This window comes from Drosophila novamexicana, unplaced genomic scaffold (assembly GCF_003285875.2).
Source record: "Drosophila novamexicana strain 15010-1031.04,08,12 unplaced genomic scaffold, DnovRS2.1 tig00000462-arrow-pilon, whole genome shotgun sequence".
In the NCBI taxonomy this organism is placed as follows: Eukaryota; Metazoa; Arthropoda; class Insecta; order Diptera; family Drosophilidae; genus Drosophila; species Drosophila novamexicana.
This window is the reverse complement of record NW_020824806.1, coordinates 1,965,697-1,986,355: the sequence shown is the minus strand read 5'-3', so window position 1 is coordinate 1,986,355 and position 20,659 is coordinate 1,965,697. Positions and strand designations below refer to the sequence as shown.

General features: G+C 40.3%; 2 protein-coding genes across 2 annotated transcripts in view; both read left to right on the top strand.

Moving 5' to 3' along the window:
• Window positions 1–20,659, top strand: part of LOC115760947 — a 132,467-nt gene that overhangs the window by 90,032 nt on the left and 21,776 nt on the right. The gene's annotated exons all lie outside the window — the stretch shown is intronic.
• On the top strand, window positions 13,713–17,695 carry LOC115760698 (odorant receptor 59a-like). Its single transcript, XM_030702163.1, is given in 4 exon segments — window positions 13,713–14,425; window positions 14,484–14,892; window positions 16,480–17,244; window positions 17,246–17,695. Coding segments are annotated over 4 exon segments (2,337 nt in total).

Below are 20,659 nucleotides of genomic sequence, written 5' to 3'. Positions count from 1 at the left end.
ACGCCCATGCAAACAAGGGCAGCAGCAGTCGCAGGGGGGCTCCCTCTAGCTCACTCTCTCTCTCTCTATCTCTCTCTCGCTCTCTCACACGCTTATCTGAAATTAAACTATTGCTATTGGATTTTGTGGGCGTTGCCCGAGCAACGGCCAATCCTTCAGCGTGTCCTCCTAAATGCCACGTGTCGATGTTCATCTCAATTGTAAATGTGACATTTATGAATTCAATTAGTCAGATCACAGACCTGGCCCAAGGGCTACAGCATCAAATACCCAGCAATTGGTTGTTTTTCATAGAAAAATAACAATTGAACATTTCCGTGGTAGGTTATTTGCAATTGGATTCAACAGAAAAAGTAATTAGAGCTCATTGATATGTTATTCTAATGAAAAAAAAAAAACCGAATAATTTGAAAATTGCGATAAAGAATTTCGTGTCCAGTTATGTTCGGATTATGAGTTGCTCCTTTTTCCTAATCTGATATGAAATTTTAGAAGTTCTTTATGCTTTTCAAACGATTAACTGCCAACATTCAGACAATCAAGAAAATTATATGTAGAAAAGAAAATCGAATGTTCTTACAAATAGACATAGGTCGTCTCGGCTTTTTATATGACTAGGATAACATGTATAGTCGGAGATAGCTTCTTCGGCCTTTACAATTTCGTGATATGCCTCTAAATTCAATGTCTACATTCGTTTCACATAAAATTCTTTTAGATATCATTTTGCAGGGTAAGCACAGGAGATAGTTGGTGATAAATAAAGAAAATGATAGCGTAAATTAGTAAAATTTGTCAAACTTGCATAAAACATGAAATATACAAATTTCGGAAAATATTTTTCAACCGCTCAGCATAGTTTATAATTATATTGCTAAAGGGCAGTGGTAGAAAATATCCAATTTTATATTGTAAAAAGCACATGCTGTGTGTGAAGCATGTGTCCCTCTATACTCTGTAACTATTAAAGGAAATAAAAAGGGTATGCTGAATTGTTGTATGTATTATGCAGTAAGAGATAGCTGTATAAATTAAAAAGATTGCTGATCAAATTCGCGATCTTAGTTCATCAAGCTATTTCCGTGCTCCTTAAATTGGCCAATATATTTCAACAGAAAGTGCGAAATGATGTCACAGGGTACTTTCTGGACCGGCTGATTCGACTAGAGCGCACTAGATTGTTTTTCCTTTTAATGGCACGTCAGTGCAATAATTAATATGTGTACATATATATTTTGATTTAGAAATGAAAAAGCAAACTTAGATAGGAAAAACCACAACCGTTGGTTATTTATCATGCGCATAATTTTCGCAACATTCACGTTTCAATTTGTGGGTCGCCTGTCAAAGCGTTTTGCGGTTGCTGTCACATGCAACATGCTAATGTCTCATTATGGCTAAAACAGTACAGAAGCTGCACCCGCACCCGCACCAGTCACGAGCAGCTGGGAATTCATGGCATTGTTGCAGTGGCCATAAATGACAAAATGACATAACACTGAAAACAGCAAACGATTCTGTCCAAGACAGAGACGCAGAAACGCAGAGACGAGCAATAACCGGAGGGGGGATACAACACAAAGCGTTCGAAAATTCAATTAAGTCGTTTGCTAACATTTGAAATATACTTTTGTGAAATAGTTTTAGTATATTTGCATTAGCCTAATTGCCAGACATTTCGAAATGTTATAAATTTATGTCGGCCATTGTCTAGCCAATGGCAGAAAATACAGAAAGCAATTGCTGACGCTTGGCCTCACACATAACTCATACGCCATATAAACGGGAGTTTAGTTTGTCAATTGTTACAAAGCCGCTGAAAAGAAAACAAAACTGCGTAATGGACAAAGCGTGTAGCCATAAATTGGCCGAGGCAGTGGCAGAGAAGTTTACAAAACGGCATCAAATAAAATGCTCGCAGCCAGTCAAATAGAATTTTTGGCTTAATTTATGGCACCCGGCGTGCCTCAATAACATGGGCTAATATAAAACATGACGTCGCAGTTTATTGACCAAACAGCGACGCGCGCTCGTCAGACCAGAGACCAAATCCTTCAAAATCAAGACCCAAGCCGGAAACCAGCAGCGGATTTAAGCGGACGGCTGCCCTTTTATTCAAGGCCAATGCGCACATGCAAAATGGCCGCTGGTCTTTATGTTTATGTGTGTGTGTGTGTGTGTGTGTGTGTGTTTGTTTATGCTTTGAAAATAAAACCAAATAGCGCGCATAAGCAGCAGCAAAGCCAAACTCCAACTATTAAGTAAATTATTGGCAAACAATGCTAAGGACTGGAAGAATCAAAAACAGATACTTATATATTTGTGTGTGTGTGTGTGTGTGTGTGCTATACGATGACGCCAGCATTCTTGAACTTGTCTGCAACATGAAGTTTTAAAGCACACGACAGCGGAAATAACAAAAGTTAAACGCTCATCAATAACACTTCCGTTCAAATATTCCAGCCAGACAACAGCTACAACGATCTGGCGTGATTTATGACATCGTTTTTTGGGTTTGACGGCGTATCAAACCAGTTTGTGTGTATGTGTGGCTGTGTATGTATTTTGTCATGTATAAGTAATCAAATCCAATTGGATAATGGCTTTGATTCGTTGGCAAATTCGTGTTAGTCGTATGGCTGCTTGATAAAATATTTAATGTTGCGTTTAGCTTTTTTAGATGTCGAGCTTTGAATGCGAGCGAACTGAACCTAAAAGTATGCAGCACAAATTGTCAGCGCATGCAAAATGGCTGATTTTAATTTCCTGTCCATGTCAATCAGTGCGCCAAGCAGCCCACAAGAGACCTTGAACGTGAAACATGCCTGTTGTGTACGTGTGTGAGTGCGTGTATAAACTCACGTGTGTGCACATTGCGAGTAAAATACAAATTGAATATTCATAAATGCCTGGTGAACACTGTAGCGAGTGCCAAGCAAACGAGAAACAGATTGACTATGCATATGTATGGGATATATGGTCAGCATTATAACTGGCACCAGGCACATCCCTCTGTACATTAACTGGCTAAGAGTTGATCTAACTGCTGGTTGTCCTCGGCGCTGGCCATTAGGTTTTACTTTTATTGCCGGTCGTATCGTAAATTAACACAAGCTGCAGCAAAAACTGTACCAACAATAAGCACACATAAAATAAACAGGCCTGCCGTCGTCGAGCACAAACGCCTGCACGAGGCTGACGACAACAGACGCATTTAGCTTGAAAACCAAACGTTAAATAATATAAACGAGTCGGCACAAAGGCCACACAAGAAATGACTGAGCAATCAATGTACGGCAGGGGCCAGCTGTCGAAGGGGTGACAGCTTCATTGCCACCGCGACACAACAGAGTGTTTGGCCTGTGGGCCCCATTGTCGCACCACGGCACCGCATACACGCACGAATTGTCAGTCAGTCAGGCGATGGTAAAACGGTCGCGTCACGTCTATATGCCACCCATTGTGCCATAACAATGCAATACATATGCACACATACGTGAACGTATATAGTTGTGAAATGTTTAAGATGTTGCCTGATGTCTGCGCTGCTCAACCTTGACACTTGACGGCCAAGGCTGATAAATTATACGCTTGCCAGCAGAGTTTTAGCCGCGTTGCCAGACAATGCTGCATTTGCTGCTGCCTTAAAAGTCGCTTTTGCTTGGCCACTGACAACTGTCGCTATAATTTACTTTTGCAGCTGCCCGGACAGCCCGGCAATCCGTGCATCAAACTTTGCTAACGATACTTGGGCAAACTGTCTAGTTGCCAGAGCAAATACAGACACAGCCTGACTGTCCTTCAAGCGGAGCGAGTGACAAAGAGAGAGAGAGAGAGAGAGAGACAGAGAGCTGGGCAATAAAGCTCGCCTTGATTTAACTCCGTTGGCCATTTGTTTTCATAAGGCAATGGGAACTGTTGCTTTTTCCGTGAATCACAATCAAAGCGCAACCACAAAAGCTCCATGCCATAAACAAACTCAACTCTACCCAAATCACCTGCACCAAAGAGATGAAGAGAAAAAAAAACATTATTTATAGAGAGACAAGAGACAGCAATAAAGGCATTTATCGGAAAACTTCAAAAGGTTCCACTTGGCAGGCATGAGACCAGCTCCAAATCAAGGCGCTGACAGTTTTCATGTGACAGGGGGAAAAATTCCGTGAATCTATGTTACATTTCAATACTTTCTACTAAAGACGTTAAAGAGTATATTGGCTTAAAGCAGCGTCCAGTTTTTTTTCTCAAATCTGATTGAAGCTGCTGATTCCACATTTATTAAAAATGCCTCTCCAGGTAAGCAAAAAGAAAGAACGCCAGATATGCCAGCTTTTATATTTATTGTTTGATTTATTCTCCTGTGACTAGGGTAGCCAGCAGTCGTTGACTGCCGACTGTATGCTTGTACTTTATTTTCTTTAGATTGGCAAAAGGTTTAATGTGTGGGCTCTTCTCATATTGCGAATGGCCCTGGGTATAGGTATTCTGTTTCATCAATTGATGGAAATCCCCACATTAGTAAACTCTAATGAAATTAATTTTGGTTTCAGTTAAATCACATGTTTTGTATTCAATTGCAACTAGTAATTAAATTAAGTGTTTATTTAATTTAATTCATAATATATTTAGCAAAAAAAATAATTTATTATCAACAATGTTCTAATTAACATGTGTATATGCAATTATGGCAAATTACATGCGATTATGCTCACAACATTTGACTGCAAGCAATAAAATAATTTAAAGACCAGACTGCTAGACTACAAGTGCCCTGTAAATGAAAAAGAAATTTCAAATTTGTTAAATTTAGCTGTAACTAAATTCAAAAATGTATTCCGTTTGAAAGCTATCGCCTTTTCAGCTCTATTCTGCCCACAATTAATGCGATTTTATGTCCATATATGCCCAGCTGCAATCGGTCAATTAAATTTGTGCACAACTGACAGTTCATAAGCCAATCTACGCCTGTCGATGATTCATGACAGCTGAAATGGGTGTGTAATTGAACGAATTGGACATATTCGAGCAGCAAACCAAGCCAAAGTCGTAGTGGTTGACATATAGGCGGATGTGGCCAGTGTATGCCTACTTGCTGTTGCCTGTCAGTCAACTGGACATTGCCATTTAAGGTTGCTTTATAATAGATACGTTTCGTCAGGCCGCAATCAACCAAGTTAATTAATGATTAACACGCAACAGTCATAACTAATTTACTGCGAAACCAAAGAGCAGCCCATTGCACACCGCACACACAATGAACATGTGCATGGCGTGCTGTTAACTGTGCGTATGCGTGTTTTGCGGGGCGTGGCACTGACCAAACGACAAAATAACTAAATCGTTTAGCAATAGGGCGTGGCTTTACTGGCCGACACTTGACCTCCAGTTATCGTTCAGTGCCTGTGTTTAATGACTTTTTAAATGAAAATTCGATTTTTAATTGGGCGCTAGAAGCTGCCATTTGAAGGACCACACGAAAGAAGTACACAGTCAATTAGATTGATTGCCTTTGCAGTCTGGCCGTTGTCGACCAATTCAGGTAATGAGCCATAAACAGCTGCTAATTAATTGGTCAGCTGGCAATGCAATTAGTAGCCTTTGCAGCACCTGAGCGTTTCGCCTGGATAGGATGTAGCCAAACCTTAACTAGAGGCCCGTCTAATCAGTTCAATTTCTATTTTGATGTTTTTTCCATCAAGTAGGGCCACACGATACGTTTAAATTATAATTCCACAAATTGCAAAAGCGCACGAGTTGGGGCCACATAAGCCGACTAAGCACTCGTCTCATATAATTAATGGAAATTAAGTTGATTACGAAATGTGTGCGGCGAGTTAAGTTGAATTAAACATTTGCCTTTTTCTAGTGTACCATATACATGCATACATACGTACATTTATGCTGTGCATCCGATTTACCTGAGTTTTTAATTACATTTGCTTATGTAAGCAATTTAACGCATAAAGCGCTTACATAAAATAATAATTAAATTGAGCGCTCACATGGCGTATACACAATTCTGCTGGCGATTAAGTAGTAGTATGATATAATTATGCAAATTCTCAACCTGACCCTGACATCCACAAAACCAAAGCAAGCAAATGCAAAATACCCAAAACCCAAATCAAAAGAAACACCGGCAGCTGGGCTCATTGGTAGTCTGCCAGGTAAAAACATAATCGTAATATTCCCCAGTTGTCTGTATGTTGCCTACTTTTGCGGGCCGCCAAAAGTTTCGATCTCCTGCCACACATTTTTAGCGTATTAAAGCATATCTTAATGCCCAGCCCTTTGTGCACTGTCCGGCTGCACAGCTTAGCTCTGGAAAACTTTAAACAATCTCTTGGCAGGCAAACAAATAACAACAAACTGAAAGGCAAAACAAGTGCCAAGTGGGAGCCACGGTTCAGGCATTTGCTGTTCAACTACTTGAAAACAGTTTGTTGTTCTTGTTTGTTTTCGTTATTGCCCAGCTGCCAAGGTGGCTGCCAAGTGCGGCAAGTGCGATCGTGTGAATGGGTCCAGCTAGCAGCTAGCAGCTGCAGCCATCAGCCCGAAGCTGACTGAATTTGCATGCATAAAGCAGAAGCGCGCACTTAGCTCATTAGCCAGTTGCCCATTTCAAAACCCCTGTGCAGCCCCATTTGCATGCAAAATACATTTAAGAGGGGCTGGCAAATTAGACCCATGGCTGACGAAGGTGCCGCATAGTTTACCTATACACAAACAAATTCTGATTCGGAGTCACATTCATGATGTGCGTGCCACAAAACGCACGCAATTAAAAGCATAATCAGAATCAGCGACGGAAACAATCAAGTCGAATGAAGCGTATAATTATTTATTCTGTGTGAATGCGAATGTTCCAGCACACACACAAACACACACACGCGCACATCCACACATTCGCACGCTTATTAAACGCAAGCTAGACAAATCCCCTTAATGGCATTAAATATGACCATTTCCGGTTTTCTTATGCTCGCCCTGTCGCACTCATTTTTCTTTTGTAGCCCAGCATAGCAGGACATGCTTTCTTGACGGTGCGGGTTGCGGAGTGCGGAGTGCGGCAACGACTGATGAAAGAAATTTGCGAAATTAATTAGGCGTTAATTGTAATTTTGAGCAAACAAAAAAGAGTTTAATTAATTTACCTAACAACGGAGCGGAATGCAGAGCAAAAATATGTAAGCAAAAGTTGGCAACGTACTCAACGGCAGCCAAACACAATTTCACACTTCGCCTGGCGCCCATTGTGCCCAACCAGAACTCTGGCCTATGCCGTACTCCTAGTCGTATGGGACATTTTTTTGTGTTGCCAACGCCCGCTGCGTAACCCTACCCACATCTCCGATGGCGCGTCAGGTTCCCACTCAGACGCTATCTCTAGGTCTGACTTTAATGTTTGTTCTTTTCTGTTTTTTTTTTTGTTTTTTTTTTTTTGCTTTTAATGTTCACTTTTGCTGACTTTTTGACTGAGTTTTCTTGCCGCCCTTCTGTGTCTGAGCCTGCTTAATTAATTGACTTGCTGCGTTGGAGCTGTAGCCAGGCAGTTCCTGGCCCGGCTCTGCCAGCTGCTGGAAAATTAAGTCTCTGCGTTTTCATTTCGCTTTGTGCGTGCTCTGTCCATGGCATTTTTCCTTACTCCTTTCCGGATGTGGCACAAAGTGCAACTGCCAATTGGCCGCGCAACTTTGCGAATTGAAAAATTGCGTGGCATTTAATGCAAAAAACAAGCGACAAGTACGATGTGAGTAAATACTACATATATACACAACATTTACACAGCATTATCTCATTTAAGTGAAAATGTTGAAAAGTATAAGCTGAAATGTTCACGGAATGCAATTTGAAGACATCATTTTAAATTGCTTTGACCATAAAGCACAATTATTATAAATTGAAAATCAAACGGGCAAAATATTTGCAATAATTATTTTATCAAAGAAATGAGAAAATAATTGATTTTAATATTATTCAGCTGCAAGCAATAAATGACGTGAAATGAAAAAAATATGCGCACATATGTGTGCACAATATATAAAAAGAGATAAAGATACATTCAACAATCCAACAAAAATGGGCAAAAACAATTCAATTATTAAACTCACATTGGGAATAAGGAAATCTGAAGCGTTTCAAGAATTAAATGTTGTTTGATTTTAATTTTGAAAAATTATTTACATTATTACCTAAATGTGAACACAATTTTCCAAATATACAGTAATCAAGTTAGAGAGAAAGGTTTTTTTAAGAATAAGCATTTTTGTTAGCGTCTTTTGCTCTTACTTTGAATTTGGACTTTGTAAAAAATAGATGTCTTACAATATTATTGTATTCAACAATTCTATTTGTTAAATGAAATTTGTTTGTTGTAGTTACATATTTCACGCCTTTTTTTCAACTTCCCCCCAATTCAACTGAATGTGTTTTCGAAACATATTAGTTTCAAGCTGTGTGCAGCTGTTTATGCGCTATCGGGTTTTCATTTTTTATAACCGAGCTCTCAGTGTAATTGAATTGAATCGAGACCTTTTAACCCCATGTACGCCACTATTCAATTGCTGTCCTGGGGGAATAAAATGGCGACGGGCCTTGGCAACGTGCAGCAGCCAATGCAAGGGACAACAACAACAACAACAGCAACGCATTTGCACGCTACGTTAAAATTGTGCAGCTCACTGAGCTGGGTTGAGTTAAGTTGAGTTCAAAGGCCAGTTGGAGGATATTATTTTATAATAAGTGGCCGAACAACATATGTATGGGCTTTGGGCGTTCCATTCATTGAATACCTATTTACAATTGAATTGCCATGGGGCGGTTGCATATCAATTGCATTACGCATACGACCGAGTGGCTGCTGGTATTGTTTGTTTATGCAAATCAATCAATCAATAGAAAAGAACTTAACAAGGTCAAAAAGCCGTACCCTGTCCTTTTGGGGCTCAAGCGAATCGGCTTAAAATCGTATCAGACCATGCAGATTGCAAGCATTTCTGACGAATTGCAATGTTTTTCTTATTTCAATTTCTCTTTAAGTTATGCATCTATTATTTTGTCCCAACAAAAATATGAGAAATACCAAGAATTTCGTTTTTTAATTATTGTTTCATGTGAATGATATTTGCAATATATACTTTTTTTTATTTTGCGTTGAGAGCTGAAGTAAAAGACATTTACTTACCTTTGCTATGATTTTATTTTAATACCGCATTTATCTAGTTTATTTGCACAGATTTTAAGCTCCACTTAGTATAATATATCTTAAGGCATTGTCATCGCCACTTCCATTTCACACTTGTTTTATTTGGGCTTTCAAAGATTCACAAATATATTTTCGAATAGTTTCACTTTCACTGCGCTTTGAAAAGTTTCGCGCCTTTGAACTCTGGTCCGTGAGGCTCTGAGCCTCTGTCTGATTATGGTTTTAAACGCTGGATTCACCAGTTGGCACACAACTACGAACCGCCGCGTTTCAAAACGTACTGCACATCGTTGGCCGGGGTCCAAGTCCGAGATTCGTTTACGGCAAAGTCGTGTACCGTAATTCACCACGGCAAACACGAGCCGGACACGAGCAGAAGCTCGGCTCCGACATGTGGGTCTGTGGAGCAATAGCGAAAGCTGTATAGCCGAAAAGTGAAAGCATCAGCACGGATTGATATTGAGGCAGGTTAGTAAGTTCGTTGAAGCCCTTTCTCTCGCTCTCTCGCCTTCTCTCGCGAGGACATGTCGGCTTATTCCTGCGATGTTTTTTGATTACATTGGAAGTGCGATGTTATTGGTCAGTGATAAGAAGCTGCCGTTTCAAAAGTAAACTGTTGCGTGCATGTACAATTATATTTAATTATAACTATAAGTATTTAAAATTATAATTTTAACTTATTTTATTATTATAATTTTCATTATTATTTCTATTATTAATATTTGTATTATTCTTATTATTATTATTATTATTATTATTATTATTATTATTATTGTTATTATTATTATTATTATTATTATTATTATTATTATTATTATTATTATTATTATTATTATTATTATTACTATTTAATAATAAATAATATTAAATAAAACTTTTCTAAAGAACCGTAAAAAACTGTATTAGAAGCTTATATTGATTTTAAGATTAAAGTTTAAATATTTCTAGTTTAAGTCGATTAATGGTCATTCACATATAAGTAATAGAAGTTGCAACACGGCGGCAAAGCAAGAAACCTCTGCACAGAACTCACTTAGAGTAAATTCTTTAATTGTAAATCATTCGACTGAGTGAAATGCTATGTTTTGATTACACACAGCCTCAGTTTCCAGGGCATGCGCAGAGCACTCGGAGTGACAGAGGCACAGCTGTTGAGCATTGTCCGGCGTGGTGAATACAGATCCAACTGATAAGAGCTGATAAGAATGCATGGCAGGTGCAGCAGTGGGCACGGCAACAACAATAACAAGCCGCCGAGCTCGCATTGCAAGTGTAATAATTACATCATGATTTAATCAGCGCGGATGCCACAAGTCGAGTAACTGGCAAATGCCCGGGTGAAGGTAGCATTATGATAGGGCAAAGGGTACCGGAGGTTGCCAGCAAACTACTAAATGAGCTTCGTTACAGACGCAATTAATGAGCAGCGTTGTACAATTAGGGAACTGCCTCAATTATGCAGTCCGCAACAGTCGGCGCCGGCAGATGCGAGCAGCCCTTCGTACTTGCCCCACAATTTTCCAAGTTGTTGTCATGGTTGTTTTAGTTGTTGTTGTTGTTGTTCTGGTTGGTGTTGTTGTTGTTGCATGTGATGGGGCTGCTTTTAATAGCAAATTTGTGGCCATTGTGACCGTTTTTTGGCGCTGGTTAGACAAGGCCAGCTAAGGACAGGGGCAGCCTTTTAATTATGATAATTACATTGTTGTCGAGCTCATTTTCTGTCAGCAGCGCTGCCGACGATGGCCGCTGCGTGTGGCAGCTGCTGCGATTTGTACGGTTCGGCATTCACTGCACCATCCCCACTCACATTCTCCACTCTGTCAGTCGCTAAACTATTTAATGCATCTTGCTGAATTTTCTGCATGCTTGCTGCCTGAAAAATTCATGGTCTACCGGTTCACCGGCATAATGCATGCCAAGCATCATTTTAAATGCCTTATTAAAGTTATTATGATTAAAAATCTGAATGAGAAAAGGTGCTAACGACAAAGCAATATTTAGCCCGAGTCGAGCAGCTTAATATTATAATATATTATCTATGCATACTTTTTGCAAATAGTGGGTAATGAATTTTACAGCTTGATGTTGTAATTCCAAGTCGAAAGAAGCGAAGCGAAAATATTGTTCTACTTGAAGTTGTATTAATCGTAGTTTATATATTTTAGTTTTAAATTGTAAGATTGTAAATCAAAATGACTTTATTGGATTTTTTCCAAGCTTGTCTGACAAGGCTCGTGAGCAAGCTAATGGCTTTAGTCAACGTTAGGGTATAAATGCATAGATATGCATACAATATGATAGTTTATAAATTCGAAAAAAAAGGAAAAAATAGTGGGAATGGCGCATCTAATTGTGTTTTTATGACAATGGGGTGCCGGCGAACACCGAACGGATCTGTTGAACAAAATTCTTTCTGCATTTTCGAGTAATTGGATTCTGGTTTGAATAGTCTGTCGCGACTGCCCTGGAGTCCAACATGGTCTTTGCATGGTTAAAGCAAACATTTTGGCACTCACACTGAATATGGCTTAAAGCCAAGGTTACATGGCTAAAGCGTAAATGAAATGACGTGCCGCAAAAATTAATAGCACGCTTTGCAATTCCGGCAATGCGAATATGCTGTGGCCCAACACATACGTCTATGCATATGTGTTCAAACTTTGTTGTTGGCAAGCCGCCATTTTGATATTCGTGCAACAATTTATGGGTCTGCCACCAATATTGCAACATGTTTTTGGTTGACACAATGTGAACGGTCGTGTGCGTATTTGCCTGAACATGCTAATTGCATGTCCCATCAACGCGATTCCGGGTGCGTCAGAGCTGGCAGCGCGTTTGCTTTAGTTTTCAACCATCAACTTATCAAAAGCTTCATAACTTTTTGGCTGCCCCAGGGTGGGAAAATGTCATGCGAAAATCGACAATGAGCGCACATAAATTCTGTAGCACACTTTTAAGCGCGACGCTGTATATTTGACATTCGACAAAACCGCTGACAATGGCAACAACATCCAAACAAGCACTCGTGTCGGTTTTATTAATTATCAAAAGCATTCTTTTTTCGCATATTTTCTTCTTTTTTTTTTGTAGTTTTCCATATGTGCTTTTACAATGCAAAGTTGTCGCATTGCAAACATGAAACTTTGCTCTATGACTTCATCTACAATTTCTCTGCACTTTGAGTCAAATGTGCTTCATTTGGTAAAATGATTAAGCTCATTATAATTTTGTCGCAAAATGTGCGACCTATCCGCCCTCTATAATTCATATTCTTCTGTCTGTATTTATATTCGTAGTCGTGTACAGATGGACAACTGTATATGGCTGCCATAGGAAAAATCGGTCGATAATTAGGTTCTTGGATTAAAACCTATTTCCCATTCAAGATATCATGATAAAATCCATCAACAACGAGCTGCTTAATAAATCTTCAAATTCGTATCAGATCGGCCTGCCATTTTATATGGCTTCTATGCAAATAATCAATTGAAAGTAAACCATTTCTTAGCCACATTTAAACAGATTTCTTTAATCTTCGGCTTACGGAAGATAGACGCAAAATATGAAAGCCCAAATGTAGTACATTGTTTGGTCTATGCAATATTCGAAAAAAATGCTGGATATTTAGGAACTTTGCAACTAAAAACGCAAACTCGGCTATCAATCATATTAAAGGCTCAAGAGAATCAACACACAAACTATGCATCGCCTACAGTTTCGTTGAGCCTGTTGGTAAGCATTGGCTATTTTTGTTGAGTGCGGCCATGAAGCAAAACTCTTGCCTGCTGTCTGAAGTTCGCAGGAAGTATAACTTTGACAAAAAAACGAGCGTATGAAATAACAAAGGATTACAAAGAGTAAATAAACAGAATGTAGCAGGCTGAAACAGACTATGTGGGAGGCAAAAAAGCACACGAAATGGCCAGCAAAAAATTGTGAGGAGAATTATAACCAATTATTCCACTTTAATTACAGTACATACATTTGCTTAAACATCAGAATATATTTCATACAGCTACTGTCATTATCTTATTGTTTTAAAATTCTTATAAAGTATGTCCAGCATTTTAGTCAAAGAGCCAGAATATATACCCTTGCTTTAAATTCAGAATTCTCAATTAATCTGTTTTGGCACATTTTAAACAATCCCAACAGGTCAAGCTGAATTATTACAGCTGCGAATAAGCATAAAATGTGAATTTAAAAATAAAACAAAAAAAATTGGCTCACAAAAAATGGTTATGAATGGAATCACGGTTACGAACTGCCACATAAGCGGCTAAATGAAATTTAAATGCTGACCGAACCGAAAACGTGTCGTTAGTTCAAAGGGAATACATTTTATATTGAAATTGTAATTATTGTAATTGATGCGGACACACGTTAGCGTGCTTATAATTACTTAATTACATAATCAATTTCAAAAGCAATTATAGAATCAATATAAAATATTGAGACACCAGCAAATGGCACAATCAACAGCAGAGCGTCGAGGGTGGACAACGCCATGCTCATCAATAGCTTGAGCTTCTTCAGGAGTCACTGGACAGTCTGGAGTGTACTTGGAGTAACCTACAGGCAGATCAAATGGATGCAGCCCTACATAGTCTATAGTCTCGTGGTTAATCTGTTGGTAACCGTTTGGTATCCACTGCATCTGGGCTTAATGCTCTTTAAAAACACAAGCCTTACGGATGATATCTTGAACCTAACAACATTTGCCACCTGCTTGGCCTGCTCGCTTAAGTTTTCCATTTACGCTTATAACTTTGACAAAGTCCAGCGAATGGAGCACCTGTTAAGCCAACTGGACTTGCGAGTCAAGAGTGCGGCAGAGAAAGTCATCTACAGTCAGTTGAGAACCCAGCTGAGAAACATTCTGTTCGTCTTCATTGGCATCTATCTGCCTGTCGGTGTTTTTGCCGAATTGGCATTTATTTTCAAGGATGAGCCTGCTCTCATGTATCCGGCCTGGTTTCCTTTCGATTGTGTCAATTCCACACGAAACTTCTACATTGCCCACGTATATCAGATTGTGGGAATTGGTTACCAATTGATGCAGAACTATGTGAGTGATTGTTTTCCGGCCGTAGTCTTATGTCTGATCTCGGCTCACATAAAAATGCTCTACGTGCGCTTCGAGCAGGTGGGCGTGGATGATGCCGAGGACGCTGAGTATCAGCTGGAGACATGCATAACCGATCACAAGCGTTTGTTGGAGTAGGTAGCATATCAACCTGTTCGGAGTGCGGCATTTAAATATGTTGTTGTATTATAGACTATTTCAGACAATCGAGTCCTTCATGTCGCTGCCCATGCTCATTCAGTTTGCTGTGACTGGGCTAAACGTCTGCATTAGCATTGCGGGACTTCTCTTTTTTGTGACCGAGCCCATGACTCGAGCATATTTCTTCTTCTACGCAATGTCCATGCCGCTGGAAATCTTTCCCATCTGCTACTACGGCACAGACAGTGAGCTCTGGTTTGGAAATCTGCACTATTCGGCATTCAGCTGCAATTGGACAGCGCAGCATCGGAGTTTTAAAAAGAAGCTGATGTTGTTTGTGGAGCGCTCACTGAAAGGGAGCACTGCGCTCGCTGGTGGCATGCTACGCATTCATGTGGACACGTTTTTCTCAACTCTCAAATTCGCCTACTCACTATTCACCATAATAATACGCATGCGAAAATAAATGTTATAAGCACAATTATTCTTGAGAACTGAACAGGTTTGGGCGAGCAACTGGCCCAACAGACATCTAAGCATTCGCATTAATACTCAACATAAAGTGCATGGCAAAGATGATTTGAGATTTATAATTTTATAATTTAGTCTGCCAGTCAAGACGTTTCACAAGTTCTTGGCTAAAGTCTTCAAGTCTCTGCAGTTTTTTATAAAAATTTTGTAAGCATGAAGAAAACTTGGCAGACATAATTTTATTATTATTAACTTGCAACAAGATTATAGAATTTCATATCTAAAGATTTTCAATTTTAAAATTTTAAATTAGGATAGGTTTGATGTGTAGTTGAGGCGAAACAACGCTTTTCCATTTAACGAGAGATACTATTTATTTCTGGCTGTAAAATTGGCTTATATCGTCATAGATGCAGCATAACCAGAAGCCTTACAAATAGTATCTATAAACATGATAAAGCTTTTGACAATGTGATTTAATTATTTGTGTACAAAACAAATTAAAATATCTATCCACATACCTAAATAAAATAGGCACACACATTGGAATGCCTTTGGCAATAGAAAGTATATCAGTTAACTAATTCCAAGACTAGACTTAGTTCTCAACTCAACACACTCCAACTTACATAAAAAACCAAAGAAGTTTTAACTTTTATTTGAAATCATAAATAACATTTAAAAGGGAAATTCTTATATGAAAGGGCTAACGAGAGACAGAAAGTTAATAAAGCATAACTTTTTGCTGCAGACAACTGCGCCATAGGAATTACGATGTGTTTCTGCGTGTGCATGTGCGTATGCTTATGTTCGTGTCTGTAGAATTTAAAGTAAAAAATAATGTTCCTGTTAATGAAAGTAACTTCTTCATTCACCTACGATTAGAAATATTATTGGCAATTTGAAGTTGAAGACATACCAGCTCATAATATTGCTTTGTTATTATTTTTATCCTGCATTCAAAAAAATAGACAATTTATTGTACTCAGGCTTTGACTTTATAATACCATCTCAATTTTAGGTGTACAATTGGAGAGGTAGAAAATATTCATAAAATATAAATGAAGTTATAAAAAAGGTATGTCTGTATTATAGAATGTGGAGTGTATATAAGGGTACATAAGTGTATTTGAAAGCAACACAAAGTCGACAAAGCCAGTTAAATCGTGGGAGTCTTAATCATTTTAGCTGGTCTATTAAATATTAATTATAACAAAACACCAATTGCAAATACTTGAATCTAAAGAGATCGACTGAGAGATACCTCATAAATTATACTATTTATTTGTAAAAATAATTCAAGTGTACTCAAAAACATATATAAAATTAAAACTTCACTTATGTCGATATTGGGTGATCGATATGATATTTAGAAACGGTTGCTGACGCATTTTTGGCACTTTGTACTGTCTGTGAAGCTTTTTCTTGTCTGCTGCAATCAGTCACGTCTTCTTATAATAAGTATTAGGGTATAATAATTGATAGGGCCACGCAAACGGCAATTATAATTATGTAATTACATAATTATTAAAACATGTCCTGCAACCATATAAAAAGCAACCACCTCTACCAAAAGAACCCGAGTCAGAACATTGAGCCGTTCACCATGCTCATCAATAGCTTAAGTTTCTTTAAAAGCCACTGGAATGTCTGGAAACTAGTTGGATTGACCTTCAGGCAGACCAAATGGACAGAACTGTACATCGTCTATAGTCTCATGCTAAATTTGTTGGTCAGCATCGGTTTTCCGCTGCATCTGGGATTATCGATTTTTAGAAACCAGAACCTCTCGGATGATGTCTTGAACCTAACGACCTTTGCCACCAGCATGGCCTGTTCCCTAAAGACCGCTATATACGCCTACAACCTTGATAAGGTGAAGCAAATGGAGCAACTGCTGAGTCAGCTGGACATGCGGATCAAGAGTGCGGCAGAGAAAAGCATCTACATAAAGCTGAAAACCCAGCTGAGAAACATTCTTTATGTTTTCATTGGCATCTATCTGCCTGCTGGAGTTTTTGCCGATTTGGCTTTTATATTCAAGGCAGAGCGAAGTCTCATGTATCCTGGCTGGTTTCCATTTGATTGGCTCAACTCAACGCGCAACTTCTATATCGCCAGCGCGTTTCAGATTGCAGGTGTTAGCTTTCAGCTGACGCAGAACTATGCGAACGACTGCTTTCCCGCCGTAATGTTGTGCCTGATCTCAGCTCACATAAAGATGCTCTACGTGCGCTTCGAGCAGGTGGGAGAGGATGATGCTAAGGATGCTGAGGATCAGCTGGAGGCATGCATAACCGATCACAAGCGTTTGCTGGAGTGGGTAACATCTCGAAAGCATCCTCTGCAGTATTTTATTGACTTTGCTCGTTTGCAGACTGTTTCGCATCATTGAATCCTTTATGTCGCTGCCCATGCTCATTCAGTTCGCGGTGACTGGGCTGAATATATGTACTAGCATTGCGGGGCTGCTATTTTTTGTTACCGAGCCGATGACACTCACATATCTCATATTTTATTCGCTGGGTGTTCCGCTGCAAATCTTTCCCACCTGCTACTATGGCACAGACATCGAGCTCTGGTTTGGCAAGTTGCACTATGCGGCCTTCAGTTGCAATTGGCTGGCACAGAGTCGAAGTTTCAAGAAGAAGCTGATGCTTTTCGTGGAGCGCTCACTGAAGCGCACCGCACCCTTGGCTGGTGGGATGCTAACCATTCACGTGAGCACCTTCTTCTCCACACTCAAGTTCGCCTACTCGCTGTTCACCATCCTGATTCGCATGCGAAACTAATGGCCAGAAATAATGCCAAAGTCAATTGCATTACAGCGCGGCACGTGAATGCACACCAAATGCAAATCATAAGCTGACAAAATTCACTTGTTAAACTCCCGGGACAATGGCGCAGCGGAAGCCACTCACATCCAGCGGCTTAACATGGCAAGTGGTTCCGCTGCACCGGAAGTTGCCACATGGAATGCTGCCACTGGCAGCTAAAATTCGTTATGAAATTAGCCTTGTATTTTACGGATTGTTTGACTAATACACACACATACTATATACACTGCCAGTGGGAGTCGTAGCTAATTGAAGCGTGTATATTAACTTTGCCTGGTTATTTTTTTAGTGGATATTGCCGCGTGGCTGTTGCTAGCCCGGTTAGTTGTTGTTGCTGCTTCTTTATTTATTTGCACCAAGATAAGACATTAAAAGACTTTCCGGGCTTTGGCCGGGCCTAATGCGCTTAAGTCGGCACTAAGTCATGTTGAATCTGTAAAGCCAACATTGTAACATTGTAAAATGGCGATCCAAGCGGCCAACATCGGCCAACCAAAAAGGGCCAACTGGCAATCCAACCAATTTATAGCCAAAGGTCAACTGCGGAAGAAGGTCCGCTGTTGTGACCCAGGAGCAGCAGGAGTCTGGGCGCAAATCGATTTCGATGATTATGTTGGGCGCAGGCAGCAGCAGGCACTAAGTTGATTTGAATTTATAACAACACGCATTTGGCTCACTCACAAAAACATTCAGCAAACGCCTCGGGACTGGCAACTAGTTTGGGATGCTGCTGATGAAGCGCATGCAAAGCACGTACCGCTGCCGCTGCCGCTGCCACGCCCACTTGCTGTGTAAATTCATTCCGTAGCAGGTACTAAATCGCTCACCAAATATGAGAGCTGCTTTAATTTTTAATCAAGGGAAGCCAACTCACACCCCGCTGCACACTTTTTTAAAAAGGAAAACTCAACTCGAAATTTGCAACGAAACTACTTTTGTGCTTAAACTCGACTGCCTGGCCAGACATTTGGAACGTTAAGCAGACTCAGCTGTATCTTTTGCCAAGTCAGAAATTATATTTCGCCAGTTGCCTCATTTATTTTGAGCTTGCAAACGTTTCTGTCGCCAATCTGTCGAGACCATCATCATAACCATCTTCTTCATCATCATCATCAACGTCGTTGTCGTCATTATCATTGGGCTGCTTCTTTATCTGTCGCTCTCCAACTGTGTAAGTCATGCAAACTCCAACTGGAAAAAGTCCAGCAAGTCACTATATTTAGTTTGGAGCAACTTACACAGCTCAAGTGGCCCATTCCATTGGCTCTGTGCATAGCAGTAATCGTCCTACCCGCCGGCTCTTTCTTTGCTTATTTGGGATTAAGCTGCCCGTGTCCTGTTGCTGTTTGGCTCCTCTTGCTGCTGCTCGCCTTCTCCTACTGCCTGCTGCTGGTCCTCGTCTCCTTTAGCTGCTCGCCTCTTCCACCTGATGCTCGGGTTTTCCTGCTGCCGACCGCTTTCTCCTGCTGCTGCTGTCCGCTTCCTCCAAATGCCCATCTTCTCCTGCTGCCTGCTGCACGCTGCCCACTGCCCGCCTGCAATTTGTTGCCAAGTTTAATGTTAATACACTTTTTGCTGCAAGTTGCTGCTGCTGTGGCAGCCACAAGTGGCCACTGCACCTGATGTAGCCCAACTTGGACAAGACCATGATGTAGCTGCTTGTGCCAAAAAACTTCTGCAAAAATGTACAATAGGCATATACAAATTCAGGCCAACTTTCAGACTCAATTCGTTTAGCTTTAAATTGAAATTAGCCAACGAAGTGTCTTCGCCGAGAAAATAGTTCACAACTTTGGCATGGAATTAATAGTTTCCTTATGACGGGCGGACGCAACCCAAAAGTTTTTGCGCATATTGTCAAATTTCAAGTAAATCGAAATATACGCAACTATGCATTTGCCCGGAAAACTTTTTGTCAACGTCTTGAGTTGGACGCCTCGACGCACGCCCGACATCCATCCGCTTTTCCAAAACATTTCCATCGCTTTTCCGCTAACTAACCCACGTGGCCTTGGCAAGGGCCGTTGGCGTCGGCGCACAGAAATGTACTCAACTAAATTACAGGCTTTCATAGTCTGCAAAATCTTTGGCATTTACGTATGCTATGCACACACACACACAGACATGCTCGTACACATATGCAGAGGCTCATATAAAGCTAGAAATTTTACAAGCAACATAAGAAAGTCACTTAACGTAGCCGTTGGCGATGGCAATGGCACATTATGCGGCTGGGATCTCAATGTGGCGAGTGAAACTTAATTTCTGTGGGAAAATGTGAGGGTGAATATGTGTGTGTATTTGTTTTCTTGGCCCGCCAAATACATAGAAAATATACGTATACGGATTTTCCTTAACGGGCTTGGCATGTGTTTTTGGGTTGCGCCAGTGAAAACATTTGCCTAAACTATGCCATTAACATGTTAAACTTTCCGGGTACTTGTAATCGGCTGCCTGGTTATGCGGCTGGCTCGTCTGCCAGCTCTCCAACGCAGTCAGGCAGGCGCTGTTGCAGTCTCAGTCTCAGACTCTGTCTCTGGCAAATGAATGTTCTGGAGGGGCACGTAAATACTTGCCAGAAACTTGAGCGAATTAACAACAAAAGTTCGTCCTGCTGCTGATGCTGCTGCTGTGACGGAAAACTTTGGCAAAAATAACTGAAACTGCTGCTGGCAAGTGACAATAACAGGAGGCAAAGTGAAAGGCTTGACAGCGAGTGCCAAATGTCAAACAATTTGCGGTGATGCCGCCCACAGCCCGACGCTCTCCAACCGCATCAACTGGGCTCTATTTAAAGCGTATGCCCGAGGCGTCCAATGGCCGTTTATTAATAGCTGCAAAACTTAACGTGCACCAGCATCGGATTCGGGCTTGCGGCCCCGGCCATAAAAAGCAAAACACCATCCGCATAATGGCCGC